Here is a 15,205-nt window from a genome sequence, read left to right as displayed (position 1 = left end):
AAAAAAAAAAAGAATTTAAATGCTATAAGATTAAATAAAACACCCCAAAAATTCAATAAAAGCAATCGTTAATTTTACCTGAAGAATGTTGTGTGGAATCTTCCATGTTATTTTTGGGCAATTTGGTTGAAAGAAATCCATATTTCTGATATGAAACGCTTTGAAATGGGTCAATTTGACCGGAGAACAACACAAGGGTTAAGAGAAAAAACTTGAAGATGGCAAAAAAAGTCAAAGTCAGTTTTGATTAAAGCTGCAGACGGCGATGAACGCCCCCCCCCCCCCCCCCCCCCCCCTCCAAGCAACGTCAGGATATATGCAGGTACCATCCTCGGTGATTACGATGTGATCAGTCTGCAACTGGACCATTTGACGCTGTGGGGAGGAGGAGGTCTTCTGAACAAACTGTTATCTATCATGGATAACCCCGACCTCCCTCTCCACCCCCCCACACACTGGTCCAACAGAGGAGCTCCTTCTCAACGAGGCCCCGACATCTTCGATGCCGCACGGACCGCTACAGGAGATCATTCCTACCACAGGCAATGAAACTCATTAACACGTCATCACCGGGGGCTAGATGAGACTTTTAGACACCACACTAGTGCAATAAAGGCAACCTGCACAATTTCATTTACATTTTAGCATATTGTTTAAGCAGTTGCACATTTTGTTTTCTCATCCTGTATATATTTAAATATTTGTTCTTATATTTTATTCCTGTTATTATTATTATTTCATGTATACTGTATGTACGTATATTTTTCCTAGTATCTCATTTAGATTTATGTTCTGTGTTGTGTGACTAATGTACGTGTGCTGCTGTAACAACGTAATTTCCCATTTTTTTGCTTCAATAAATATCTATCTATCTATCTATCTATCTATCTATCTATCTATCTATCTATCTGTCGATCATCTATCCATCTTACATATCTATCTATCTATCTATCTATATATCATCTATTATTCTATCTATCTACTGCTCTATCTATCATCTAGATATCTATCTATTCATCGATCATCGATCTATTTCTATGAGTGTCTATCTAATCTGTCTATTATCTGTCAATCTATCTAATTATCTATCTATCTATCTATCTATCTGTTGCTGTATATCTTGTGTAGACCACACCATGAAAATTTCATGTAAATCATAGGATATTTGTTGGTTGTGCGTAGAAGGGATACAACTGCGTATTGTATTATGTTATTGTATTATGATAGATTTTGCGAGGTTTTGCGTAACTTCCGGCCTTAGCTGTATCCCTTCTAGCCACGTGTCTCCAGGCCTGGACACTTATCCTGCGTGTGAAGTTTCAGGCAGACTGGACAGTGTAGAGTAAATTCATAACAGCTTCCTGTGTTATGAAAATATATTTGCAAATTGCCCGCCTCGCCATGGCAACACCGTTCTACGAAAATACAAAAGCTTTGCAACTTGGCATCGGGAAAGTCTTCACACGCTATTGACCCAATTTGAGAAGGATCTGTTGAGTCCTCTGGGAGGAGTTTTATAAAGTTCAACACCTATACAGGGCCTAAAATAGCGTCACATGACCTATTACATCATCATTTGATCAATCGACCATTCCTTCGCAGTTTTGGGTCCCATTAGTCAGAGGATCATACCAACTGAATATGAGACAAATCCGATAAACCCCCTAGGAGAAGTTCAAAAGGATTTGCATTAAGTAAGTAAAAACGCATATAATTCAAAATGGCCGTCTCCAAATGCAGTGGTAATTATTTCTGTAAGTGCTGGTTTCCTGAGTTTTAAAATCTACAAAATAAGAAGCCATTTTACATACAGTCATCTGTGTTAGTAAGGTATTTAACTCGAACTCTAACTGAAGTCAGCAGTGTTTTAAAATGAATCATCCCACGCTGTTGTGTTGTGTTTTGTTAGACGTGGTTGTTAGACGCTGTGTTTTCTTACATATCCACATCGTCATAGTCGTCGTCCGAGTCGGTGTCCTGGTCCCTGAGAGAGGAAACACAAGTTAAATCTTAGAATCGGGTTTTACACGTGACTCCACGTCTGTTATTGATCCTTTTGGGATGACTCCCGCGAGGAAATGGAAATTTCCAGCAGCAGTTTTCAGCAGCTTACAAAAAAAAGGTATAAAAACACACAGTGCAGAGGGACATGTGATCCAGTTACCTCACTGGACTCTTGGTCCTGCTGCTGGATCCCAGCGAAGGTCGTAACTGTGAAAAAACACAGGAACTCAGCAAGATTTCTAGAAGAAGTCACAGCCAATGAGTACAAACTTATAGATGAAGAAAACTCCTCTATTTGTTGTGTTAAATGTCTATTTTTGTTCACTTTGGGTATATATACACACACACACACACACACATACAGCATACAGTATGTCAGTACATGTATGTTTCTATAAGGTGTGTTTTTGTATGTGTGTACTTGACATATATTTGTATGTGATGTATTCTTTTTAAATCAATCTTTATTAAATCAAGTTCTCGTTTCAGCATTCAAATGCAAGGTTTTGGAAAGCATGGGGACCTTTTTTTTTTTAACTCATTCCAGGTTTTATAAATACTTATTAATCAAGCACAGTTTAATGGAGTTACAGTCTAGCCATTCACTTATGGTGGATCATCACTGTGATAGATTAACATAGACATAACATCGACATAGATTAAGGGACCAAGATGAAACAAAATCCAGGAAATTATTAAGCTGATCATCAATGAGGAATTCTACCAGAAAGAAAAGTATGTCCCCCGTCCCCCCCCTCGTCCCCAGTGGAAATAATGCGTATATGTTTGTATGTGTTTGTATATGTTTGTATGTGTTTGTATATGTTTGTATGTGTTTGTATGTGTTTGTATATGTTTGTATATGTTTGTATGTGTTTGTATGTGTTTGTATATGTTTGTATATGTTTGTATATGTTTATATATGTTTGAATATGTTTGTATGTGTTTGTATATGTTTGTATGTGTTTGTATGTGTTTGTATATGTTTGTATGTGTTTGTATATGTTTGTATGTGTTTGTATATGTTTGTATGGTTTGGTTGTAATTGTAGTGTTTGGATGTGTTTGTATGTGTGTGGTAGATGTTGTATTGTTGTAGTGTTTTGTATATGTTTGTATATGTTGTATAGTGTTATGTTTGTATGTGTTGTATGTGTTTGATATGTTGGTATGTGTTGTATAGTTTGTATGTGTGTGATATGTTTGTATGTGTTGTATATGGTTGTAGTGTTTGTATATGTTGTATTAGTTTGTATAGTTTGTAGTGTTTTGTATGTGTTTGTATATGTTTGTATGTGTTGTGTATATGTTGTATGTGTTGTATATGTATTGTTGTGTTTGTTTATGTTTGTATGTTGTATGTGTGGAGGTTGTATATGTTTGTATGTTGATATGTTTGTTATTGTATTAGTTTGTATGTGGTGTATATGTTGTGTTTTTATTGTTTGTTAGTTTGTATATGTTTGTTATATGTTGTATATGTTGTATGATGTTGTTTTACATGTGTTTGTATATGTTTGTATGTGTTTGTATATGTTGTTATGTTTGTATATGTGTGATGTGTTTGTTGTGTTTGTTATATTGTTTGTATATGTTTGTATGGTTGTTATGTTGTATATGTTGTATAGTTTGTATGTGTGTATGTTTGTATATTGTTGTATATGTGATATGTTGTATAGTTTGTATATGTTGCATGTGTGTATGTTTTACATGTTGTACATGTGTTTGGTATTTGTTGTATATGTTTGCATATGTTTGTATATGGTTTGTATAGTTTGATTGTTTTACATGTGGGTGTATGTGTTTGTATATGTTTGTATGTGTTGTATAGTGTTGTATATGTGTTTGTATATGTTTGTATATGGTTTGTATGTATTGTAAGTGTTTGTTATATTGTTTGTATTGTTTGTATATGTTTGGAAGTGTTTGTTATGTTTGTATATGTTGTTGTAGTGTTTGTATATGTTGTTGTGTTGTAGGGTTTTGTATATGTTTGTATGTGTTGTATATCTTTGATGTGTTGTATTATTTGGATATGTTGTATGTGTTTGTATATGTTTGCATATGTTTGTATATGTTGTATATTGTATAGTTTTATTGTTTGTACATGTGTTGATATGTGTATAGTTGTATATGTTTGTATTGTTTTTATGTGTTTGTATGTGTTTGTATATGTTTGTATTGGTTTGTAGTGTTTGTATGTGTGGTATTTGTTGTATATGGTTTGATATGTTGTATATGTTTGTATGTGGTTTGTATATGTTTGTATATGGTGGTATATGTTTGTATATGTTGTGTTACATGTGTTTGTATGTGGATAGTTTGTATGTTGTATGTGTAAGGTTGTATATGTTGTATATGTTGCTATATGTTTGTATATGTTATACATGTTTGTACTGTGTTTGTATATGTTGTATATGTGCTATGTTTGTATTGTTGTAATGTTTGTATGTTTGTATATGTTTTTAATGTGTTTGGGTTGTATATGTTTGTTGTTTGTTGTCTGTGTTTGTAATGTTTGTATATGTTGTATATGTTTGCATATGTTTGTTGTGTTTGAAATGGTGTATGTGTTTGTATGTGTTTGTATGTGTGTGTATGTGGTGATAATGTTTGTATGTGTTTGGATGTGTTTGTATATGTTGTATGTGTTTGTATTATGTTTGTATGGGTTGTATATGTGTGTATGGGTTTGTATATGTTTGTATGTGTTTGTATGTGTTGTATTGTTTGTATGTGTTGTAAATGTTTGTATGTGTTTGTATATGTTTGTATATGTTGTATAGGTGTTGTATATGTGTATAGGTTTGTATATGGTTTGTATATTGTATATGTTGTATATGTTTGTATAGTGTTGTAAGTGTTTGTTATGTTGTATAGTTGTCATATGGTTGTAATGTTTTATATGTTTGTATGTGTTTGTATATGTTGTATGGTTGCATTGTTTGTATATGTTGATTGTTTGTATATGTTGTATAGTGCATAGGTTTGTTATGTTTGTATATGTTGCATATGTTTGTATATGTTGGTAATGTTTTACATGTGTTTGTATGTGTTTGTATAGATTGTATGTGTTGTATATGTTTTGTATATGTTTATTGTTTACATGTGTTTGTTATGTTGGTTTATAGTTGCATTTATGTTTGTATGTGTTTGTATATGTTTGTATGTGTTTGTATGTGTTTGTATATGTTTGTATATGTTTATATATGTCTGTACATGTGTTTGTATATTTTTGTATATGTTTGTGTATGCATGGGTGTCCGCAACGTTGAAAGTGTAACAAACTCACTGTTGTGTTTGGGGATTCTTTCTTCACAGGCCTCCGAGTGTAAATCTGGTCCACTGAGCGACCAGAAACAAAAACAAATTAACATTTCATTTCATTCATTACAGAATAAATGTGTATTATTTCACCAGCATTGATATCATCCAGTAAATTGAGAGCAAAAGAGAGATAAATTGTGCCTGGAGTAGTCGAGTAGAAATAAATACTGAGTGCATCAGTGAAGATGAGAAGAAGAACTGGAAGGAGGAATGAGAAGAAAAGTAGCAGAATATCATCCTTTCTCCTCCTAAATGGATATTAATATATTATATTGTCACTGTCGGGCAAAAACCTTGCATGTCCATAACTGTTATTTTTCAGGAAATAAAAAAAGGATAATTTGAAAACTATTTATTTCTAATTTCTTTTTAATCTTATCACTGTTTAAATATGTGTAAAACACACAGACGGACGTAAAAAGTGACCAATAGCATTGATTTATGAAAAAAATTGAAATTAAATAATAATAATAATAATAATAATAATGAAATATGGATTTACAAGGTTTCTGCCCAACAGCGATGATATATACTATATAATATAATTTAGAATGAGGAGTTCATGTTGTCATAAACATGATGATGATTTTCTTATGTACTACATGCTGTGTGCATGTACTTTTATAGTATATTGTTTTGATGTATTGCACTTTTACTCCACAACATGCGTTTTATAAGTTAGGTTACTTTGCAGACAAAATAATTAAAATAATCCCCATCTTTACCAGTTGCAACATTAAAGTGATAAACAAAAGAATGCATCAATTACTATAATCCAATAATATAATATAGGTATATGACTTTGAAATGGGCCACTCTGCATGAGTACTTTACTCTTATTACTTAGTAAGTATACTTTAAAGCAAATACTTTTGCACTAGGGAAGACTTTGAATGCAGGACACCTACTTATGAAAGAGATATATATTATATATATATATATATTATATAGATATTATATATATACATACAGAGGAAAATAAGTACTTTTTAGATTAGTTTCATAGTGGACATGCACTACGGTGACAACTTCAGAACCTCCCTGATTTCTAAGGGAGAACTTGCAAATAGCAGGGTGTTCAAATACTTATTTTCCTCAATATATAATATAATATATATATATATATATAGATATATATAACCAGTTTATGTGTTTTCTACAGCAGATAAAGAGTTAAATGTCTTCTTTTGACTGTTGACTGAAAATGTTGATATTAAATGAATATGTGTGTACTTGCAAATTAGCAGGGTGTTCAAATACTTATTTTCCTCACATGAGGAAAATAAGTATTTGAACACCCTGCTAATTTGCAAGTTCTCCCACTTAGAAATCGTGGAGGGTCTGAAATTGTCACCGTAGGTGCATGTCCACTGTGAGAGACATAATCTAAAAAAGTACTTATTTTCCTCACTATATATATATATATATATATATATATATATATATATATACAGTTTATGTGTTTTCTACAGCAGATAAAGAGTTAAATGTCTTGTTTTGACTGTTGACTGAAAATGTTGATATTAAATGAATATGTGTGCCATAAATCTGACAACTTCTACATCACAAGGTTGTTGATAGTTGAGATGAAAGAGTGAATTCTTACAGCTGATGTCGGAGTTGGTCCTCTCGGCCTGGTTGTGCTTGTTGACGGACTGGATCCTCCTCAAGGACCCCGTCACCTTAAATCAACAAGAAGACACCTTATTCAACGTGATCGGCGTCTGTGATCAGCTGGCTACATGGACATTTTAAGAAGAGACACTACAGCTGAATAGGAAGAAAAAATATTTGAACTATCAAAATACAATTTCAACCAGTTGATTAGTTACATTAGGACAATGATTTTTTTTTATGTTACAAGTTTTGAGTGTTATGTTCAAATATGAAAATACATTTCCAGAACAAAAACATGAACATCGGATAAAGTCAGGTTCTTGTTTTATTTTGCTGACATTTAAGAATCAAAGTTTTTTACTGGGAGATTTCTTTTTTATTTTCACTTAATAAATCAGAAAACACTGTAAACAGCCATAAAAAAATATTTTTTCAAATTTCAATTTCAATTGAAAATGATGTTTTTGCCTTTAGTGTCTCACGTTAATGCTTAATTTAAAATTAAAAGTGAAACAGATGATCGTGATTGGTCCGAATGTTGATATCTATCGAGAGCTTCATGTCAGTTGTTTAATAAAAGTCAGTAAAGAATGTGGTAAGACCTCCATCTCGTCGTCCTCCGTCACCAGGCAGGGCTTGAGTTTCTCAGGGTGGCGATACTTCTCCAGCAGGTCCAGGGTCAGCTCCTGGTTCAGGCCTTGCTGGGTCAAAAACATGTTCTGTGGAAGAGAGGGAGCGAGGTGGGGACGAGACACAAGGGACGGAGAAGGAGAAATTCATTTTCAATTCAATTTTATTTATGGTATCAATTCATAACAAGAGTTATCTGGAGACACTTTACAGATAGAGCAGGTCTAGACCACACTCCAGAATTTACAAGGACCCAACAGGTCTAGTAGTTTCCTCCAGAGCAAGCAACAGTGCGACAGTGGCGAGGAAAAACTTCCTTTTAGGCAGAAACCTGGGACAGACCCAGACCCAGACCCAGACCCAGACCCAGACCCAGACCCAGGCTCTTGGTAGGCGATGTCTGACGACCGGTTGGGGTTAAAATGAAGAGTGGCAATAACAAAAATAGAAAAATTAGTAGTTTGTAGCAGTTCTTTGTAGTAGTTCATGGCATAGCAGGGCACTGTGGGCATTACAATAAGAAGTTGAAGTAATAATAACAGTGATAACATAAAGTAATAATTCAATCTACACAGCTCTATAAAGAAGGAAATATCTCTCCATTCCCGAAAGAGAAACAGAAACAGTGAGTAGGCTCAAAGTCCAAGACTGGTGTAGAAGAAAAGGAACGACCTAACAGTTTTAGTCTGATTTTATCCTGATGTCCTCTTTCCTGTTCACCGAGTAACTTGCTATTATTTTACTTTCTTCTAGCGTCTCCTGATTTAATGAAGTCGGTCTGCCTTTGCTCTGGTTTAGAGTTTGAACAAAGCATTTTGCATCGACCACTGTGAGTGAGACCTTTTGTCAGAGCCCAGCTCCATCACCTGATTGGTTGAAGTAGACGGTACTGAGTCTATGCAAATCTATTCAGACAGACTTGTGACTTGAATGTCTTCTCAGCGTTTGTTTTCTTTGGTTAGTTTTTTGGCAGTTAAGGCCTTTATTAGATGAGATATGTATTAGATATGAAAGGGGAGAGAGAGGGAATGACGTGCAGCAAAGGGCCGCAGACTGGACTTGAACCCGCAACCACTTCGTCGAGTGATAAGCCTTTGTATAGGGATGCGTGGTCTACCAGGTGAGCTACACAGGCACCCACGTCAAATGGGATTCATGTGTTGTTGGAATAATCACAAAAAATGGTTTCGGCCTCCAAATCGTATCCTACAGACTAAAGAAAAACTAGTTGTGTGGTACAGATCCTCACAAAGATCCCAATATAATCATTTTAATTTAACATTTTTTTATAATTGTCAATGCAGAAAAATACTTCACACATCTACAACGTGAGACAGGTGCATCAGAAGGGGACAAGCAGGTGTGTGTTTGTGTGTGTGTGTGTGTGTGTGTGTGTGTGTGTGTGTGTGTGTGTGTGTGTGTATTCATTATACTGAAATCAACATCCATCTACAATAGATTGCTCTGGTATGATATACATTATATATCTACATGATATGTATAAATGACCAAATGCTATAAAATTGAATAAGACGCCCCAAAATTAATGACAGCAGAGATTTGTATTTGCCAAAGAGTGTTGTGTGGAATCAATCATGTTTTTTTGGGGAATTAAAAACAACATTGATATAGGAAAATGGGTCAACTTGACCCGAGGACAACATGAGGGTTTAATGTGAAGTAGTCATCTAATAAAGGCTTCTTTTTTTTTCTTTTTTTTTTACTACGTGCAAAAAGAGTACCTTGGGCCTTTCTTATTTTTTAATTTTTGTGTTCCCTCCCAAACTATAAAGCTGTGTAGAGCCGAGAGAAGCTGCAGATTCAGGTGATTCAGTCTCTGGGGGTTCATTTTAAAAACACTGCTGTAACTATAGCTGCTCTTGGATGTGTGATATCTCCCTCAAGACAGTTGGTGTACAAATCAGTGTTGCTACATATTTTTAAGTCATGCCAAAACATAGTTAGAATTAGGTTGATTTGATTCAGAAATGACACCAAATAACCTGAACTGGAGCATATGTGAGCAGTACTGACTGTGAGCAACTTGGAGGCGCTGGGTCTCTTCTTGGGGTTCCTCACCAACATGGCCTTTACAAAGTTATAAAACATGGAGGACCTGCAGACAGGAGACATGTTGGAGCATCTTGGAACGTGCAGTAACACACATATATATATAGACTGAATGCTTGTATTTAGATCCTATTAATCGCAGTATTACTAAAACATCGACACAACTTGTTTAACATTTCCATTTGTTGTTGGCCTAGCCACACTATAACGTTCTTTATCTGACCGTCTTCTCTCTTTTTCAGATTTACATTTTTCATAAGCATTCACTGAGAAAACATCTGTTCACGGCTGGAAATTTAAATGCCGGACCAACGGCAACAGCTTGATGGATACAATGGGTACCATTCGCTCCCATGATTTAATGGTTAAACATGATGGGATTTTATTTACCATTTAGACTTGTCCTTCAGTTTAGGAGGCTGGTAGCCGCTCTTGGACATGAGGAACAGGACTCTGCAGGTTGAAACACAGTCAGTGAGACTCTGTGAGAATGAATGTCACGTATTTATGCACAAGCCCGGTCTGTCCTGCAACAGATTCAATATGTAAAATATAATGTGCAATAATGTGCAGTGTGTTTTGTTTTACTTCAGCAATGTGAAGAGAGGAAAGCTTTTAGACGAAAGGAAATACAAAGTCTCTACAAAGTAAAGTGCAGTAGTGGAGTAGAAGTTTGAAGTAGCAGAACATGTAAATACTCAGTTAAAGTTGTTCTCATGTGTTCTTAAGTACAGTACTTGAGTAAATGTCCATATTGCGTTTACTCAGTGTGTGTTTACCGCAGCGGGTGGACATCGAACATGGGCGGCTGCAGCTCTGCCAGCTCGATGGCTGTGATGCCCACAGACCAGATGTCACACAGTTCGTTGTAGCCGCCTTTAATCTCCACCGCTGCCACCTCTGGCGCCATCCTGAGGACAGGAGGGGAACAGCAACGAATGAAGGACTTTTAGTCAGAACCCATGACGTTCCACTTCCTGTATTGGCCTAGTGCCGACGGACATTCAGCCGGATGACACTGTTTTCGGCAGGTTGTCCGTTACCTTCAACTTTCTTTGTGTTGTAATTTTAAACCCCGGTGGATTTCTGAGAACTATGGTTACCTGGTCCTCAGATCTCTGCAGGGTAAATCAAGACAGCTAGCTAGACTATCTGTCCAATCGTAGTTTTCTGTTGCACAACTAAAACTACTTTTGACCGTACTACTTTTGATGTTACACCAAAACAAGTTCCTTCCTGAGGTTATTTTGCAGCGGCACCATGGCTCTGTACGGCGCTTCAAGCCGCCGATGATGACCGAGATTGGTTTAAAGAAATGCCAATAAACCAGAGCATGTTTTACTCCCATCCACGACTGTTGTGTGGATAGCTAGACCCTCCAATGCAGAGCTGTGGAGGAGGGTCTGGCTATGCGAGACTAGAGGCAGAGCTGCTCTAAAGATAAATTGGGTCGAGTTGAAACAATAGACCTAAAATGCCACCTATTGGTTTGTGGACTGCCGTTTTGAAGCCTTGAGTTTGTCAATACGGACGTCGCCATCTTGTTTTGTTGCAGCCGGATGCGTTGCGGAGGGAAGGTTGCCCTCTGGGTACTGTCGCCACTCATTTGCATGTCGCAAAATCGGCAAACGTTCCCTTAAGTTACCAGCTAATGCTAGTGGTGGGTAGTTAGCCTGATTAGCAGAACGCTGAACAAAGAGCTGAAGATATTTCTACGCGACCAACATGTTCCAGTTACCTTTGCTTGAGTGAAAACACATAGTGACAGGGTCAAAGTTCAAGATGAAAACATCCAAAAAACAGGTTCACAGCTATTTTAATGTCCACAGTGCCATGGTTAGCATTGGTAAGCCTCTGTACTGAACATCCCCTTACTTTAAATGGGACCATAATTTACATCATGCTGTATTGAAGAAAACTTCAAACTAGTGATTGAGACCATAAACTCATTATGACCATGTTTACTGAGTTAATAAATCAAGTGACAAGTAGGCTCATTTTCTCTTTGACTTCCATTACTGGTCAAACGTTTGGGGTCACTTAGAAATTCCCATTGCACTCCATTGTAGACAGAATACCAGCTGAGATCAGTTGCAATGTATTTTAACCAAGGCAGCAGTTTTCAGATTACATTATGTGCTTCATAATTGCAAAAGGGTTCTCCAATGTTTTCTCAGTTAGTTTTTTAAAATGATATCAGATTAGTGAACAGAGTGAGCCTTTGGGACATTGGATGAATGGTTGCTGATGATGGCCGACCCACTCAGATCAGCTGGTATTCTGTATATGATGGAGTGGTATGGGAATTTCTAAGTGAGCCCAAAGTTTTGTCCGGTAGTGTACATAGACCCTGATATCTTTTTGGTGCCAGTGGAGTCAGGACCTGTAACATTAAAAGCAGCAGAGAGACTAATCTCTGGGTTTGGATCTCACCAATATGGCGTCCCGATGAAGGACATCCGCCGGGCCAGAGTGGCAGTGATCTGAGCCGAGATCCCAAAGTCAGCTACACAACAGAGGAAACAAAGAATATAAAGAACAACCACTCATTCACTCATTCAGTTTTGGTAAAAAATATACTTAACAAGACAGATTTCTGCAAGTCTTGAGTGACTCTTTGTAAAAGAAATAAAACCAAGGCTCTGAACACAAATCCATGTGCTTTGTATTTCTACTATCTACTTTGATTTCAGAATTACTGCACAGTGTGACAGCACCATCAAGCATGGAAGAAATGAGCATAAACCCAATTAAAAAAAATATTAATGGTTGTGTTTTTAATGCATAAGGGAATATCCAAATAGATTGAGTCTTTAAATCCTATTAGGAACATGACAGTGAGAAGACCTCTGCTTGTAAATGAAACCACGTTCTGCAGGCAATTATCAAATGTTGGAACCAGACTAGAGCAGCAAAGAGGAATCAATCAATCGATTAGTTGTCAACTTATCTCCAACTATTTTGATAAAAGATTAGTCAGGTTGAGTCATTTTTTGCGATGAAAAAAGTTTTAAAAAATTGATTGCAGCTTCACGTGGATCTGGTTTCTCCAGAAATTCAAAGCCAGACTGTCATGGCTCTTGTTCATATTTGACTAAAATAGTTCACCGAAACGTTTTTTCTGAAAACATTTCAAGCGATAAGTAGGCGGTGCAGTGGCTAAATCTGAATACCGATAAAGGACAGTTTAACCCTCATGTTGTCCATGGGTCAAATTGACTCGTTTTCCTATATCAATGTTGTTTTTAGTTACCCAAAATAACATGATTGATTCCACACAACGCTCTTTGGCAAGTACACATCTCTACTTTCATTAATTTTGGGGCGTCTCATTCAATTTTATAGCATTTGGAGAAAAGAATTGAAGTGGTTTTGAAATAATTGAGTAAAAGTTGACATATTCCAGTCTGTGATTATCCATCATCATACATTCCTTTAATTTTAGTCCAAATACAAATCTAAAACTAATTTCTGCTTTCCCAACTCAAACATTAGGTATAATTTCCTACAAATGAGGTTTATTGACCATAAACTCCAAAAATAACTGTAAAACAGTTGAAAAAAATGTCTAAAGTGTTGAAAAAGGGAGAAAAACATAAGAAAAAGTTAAACACATTGATAAAAAGTGTCACCAAAAGTGTTGATTTTCAATTTTGACGGGAGGACAATACGAGGGTTAAAAGATTTACGTCCCATTTTGAAGGACTTTAGTCCCGCTCATCCCGCTCTTCATTTCCAGGTTAGCTCTCCACCAATCAGATTGGTCGTTTGAGTCCGACTGCCGGCAGTGCCCGCCTTCCGAACGAGCGTGTCAGGTCGGCCAAAATCACGACCCAAGTCACCGACCTCGGCAGACTGTCCGACGGCCTAGTATGGGGTTGGTGTCTCGCGGCCTTTACGGCTTTCGGGTGGTCATTGAGGCTCCGTCTAAAACTAAAAATGATGATTATGGATCATTTCATTTCTACAGTTCACAGTTGACTTCTCCATCGGCTGTAGAAACCGGAGAGGTTCCTCATTGTTCATGAAGACCTCTGGAGACTCAGCGACACCATCATCTGGTTTGAGTCCAGCTGAGACGGGCCGGTTCAGACCTCTGCGACGTTTCTCTAAAACGGTTTCGTCTCGTTGCAAGTCTTTGGTCTCAACTGGGCTTTATGGACCAACCAACTAATCAATTAATTGAGAAATGAATGGACAGGCTAACTGAAAATAGAAATAATCTTTGTGGCAGCCCTAATTCAGACCACCACAACACAGAGAGGACCAGTCGAGTCCTTGAATAGGATCCAAACGAGACAGCTGAGATGATTTAATTGAGGGGTCTGACGTAACTTTGGGTTCAACATTGGAGGGGTTGAGAATGTTTAACGTCAAACACTTCACACGGGTTTTCGTTAGGTTTTTGGGGTGGGTTTCACAGGCCAGTTTGGATCGTTGCGCCCATGCGTCTGTGATGTCACTGATGCAGAGAGTGACTCATCTTCACCACAGCGGTTCAGCACAGAGCACACACAGTGAAACATGCACCTACCCAGCCTGACCTCGCCCTGATCATTGAGGAGGATGTTGGCCCCCTGGAGGCAGGAGAGAGAGAGAGAGAGAGAGAGAGAGAGAGAGAGAGAGAGAGAGAGAGAGAGACATCAACACAAACACAACCAGAGACACGTCTCATCATACAACACACTCTCCTCTCGGTGATCTTTAACTGAGCCCACACAGGGTAGAGATCAAAAACCTGTGAATTCTAAAAGTAGAAGTAAAAGATCCTTGGGTGGACTGAGTGTTGTAGTGTGCTGAGTATCTTCTCTCTCTATCTGCTCATTTTTTTTGGGTGCACTACTGTCAGTAAGTAAGATTTACTCAGTTTAGTATTCAGTATTAAGTAAAAACACCCTACTGGGAAAATTCTCCACTACAAGTAAAAGTCCTGCATTCAAAACCTCGCTACTAGTAAAAATATTAGAAGCAAAACTCACAGAAAAGTACTTAAAGTACTTAATGTGCAGTGAAATGTTCCCTGTCCGTGTTTTCCTGTTATATTGTCATTGGTCATTCAATAATTATATGTATATATATATATATATATATATATATATATATATATATATATATATAATAATTATTTTTCTTTTTTTCCCTTGTTTATTTTCTGTTGGATTGTACTGTATTGATTGGAAACTATGGGCTTTTAGCTTGAAATCATTTAATAATTTTCAATGTTAATTCGGAAATCATTTTCTTTTTTCCCTTGTTTATTTTCTGTTGGATTGACTATATTTACATATACATATATTTACCTTGTGAAACACTTTGTGACTTTGTCTGTAAAAGGTGCTAAATCAAATAAACTTATTACTATTATTATATGTGATGTTTCTGGATTAATATTCCTGCTGCAGTAATGTGTATGTTGCATCTTCCCGCTGTAGATGTTTAAGGTTGGGCTCTTTTATATACTGTTGGGTAGTTTAATTCACAGCAATGCATCATATTCTATAATCATCATATGTTTGTGGCATCACTGTCCTGTGAGAACCACGTATCTCTATTTTTTT

At 36.6% G+C, this 15,205-nt stretch overlaps 1 protein-coding gene across 2 annotated transcripts in view; it reads right to left on the bottom strand.

The window, feature by feature from the left end:
- Positions 1-15,205, bottom strand: part of map4k1 (mitogen-activated protein kinase kinase kinase kinase 1) — a 48,925-nt gene that overhangs the window by 11,888 nt on the left and 21,832 nt on the right. For both annotated transcript variants that reach the window (XM_032506579.1, XM_032506587.1), the window contains exons 7-16: positions 14,182-14,224; positions 12,081-12,153; positions 10,427-10,558; positions 10,038-10,100; positions 9,612-9,693; positions 7,550-7,666; positions 6,937-7,012; positions 5,296-5,348; positions 2,165-2,211; positions 1,940-1,984 (exon numbers count right to left, since the gene is read on the bottom strand). In XM_032506579.1, coding sequence (XP_032362470.1) covers positions 1,940-1,984; positions 2,165-2,211; positions 5,296-5,348; positions 6,937-7,012; positions 7,550-7,666; positions 9,612-9,693; positions 10,038-10,100; positions 10,427-10,558; positions 12,081-12,153; positions 14,182-14,224 — 731 coding nt within the window. The remainder of the gene's footprint in view (positions 1-1,939; positions 1,985-2,164; positions 2,212-5,295; positions 5,349-6,936; positions 7,013-7,549; positions 7,667-9,611; positions 9,694-10,037; positions 10,101-10,426; positions 10,559-12,080; positions 12,154-14,181; positions 14,225-15,205) is intronic.

The sequence above is a fragment of the Etheostoma spectabile genome, chromosome 3 (assembly GCF_008692095.1).
Source record: "Etheostoma spectabile isolate EspeVRDwgs_2016 chromosome 3, UIUC_Espe_1.0, whole genome shotgun sequence".
NCBI lineage: Eukaryota > Metazoa > Chordata > Actinopteri > Perciformes > Percidae > Etheostoma > Etheostoma spectabile.
Note: the sequence above shows the minus strand (reverse complement) of the source record. Positions and strands in the feature narration are given on the sequence as shown.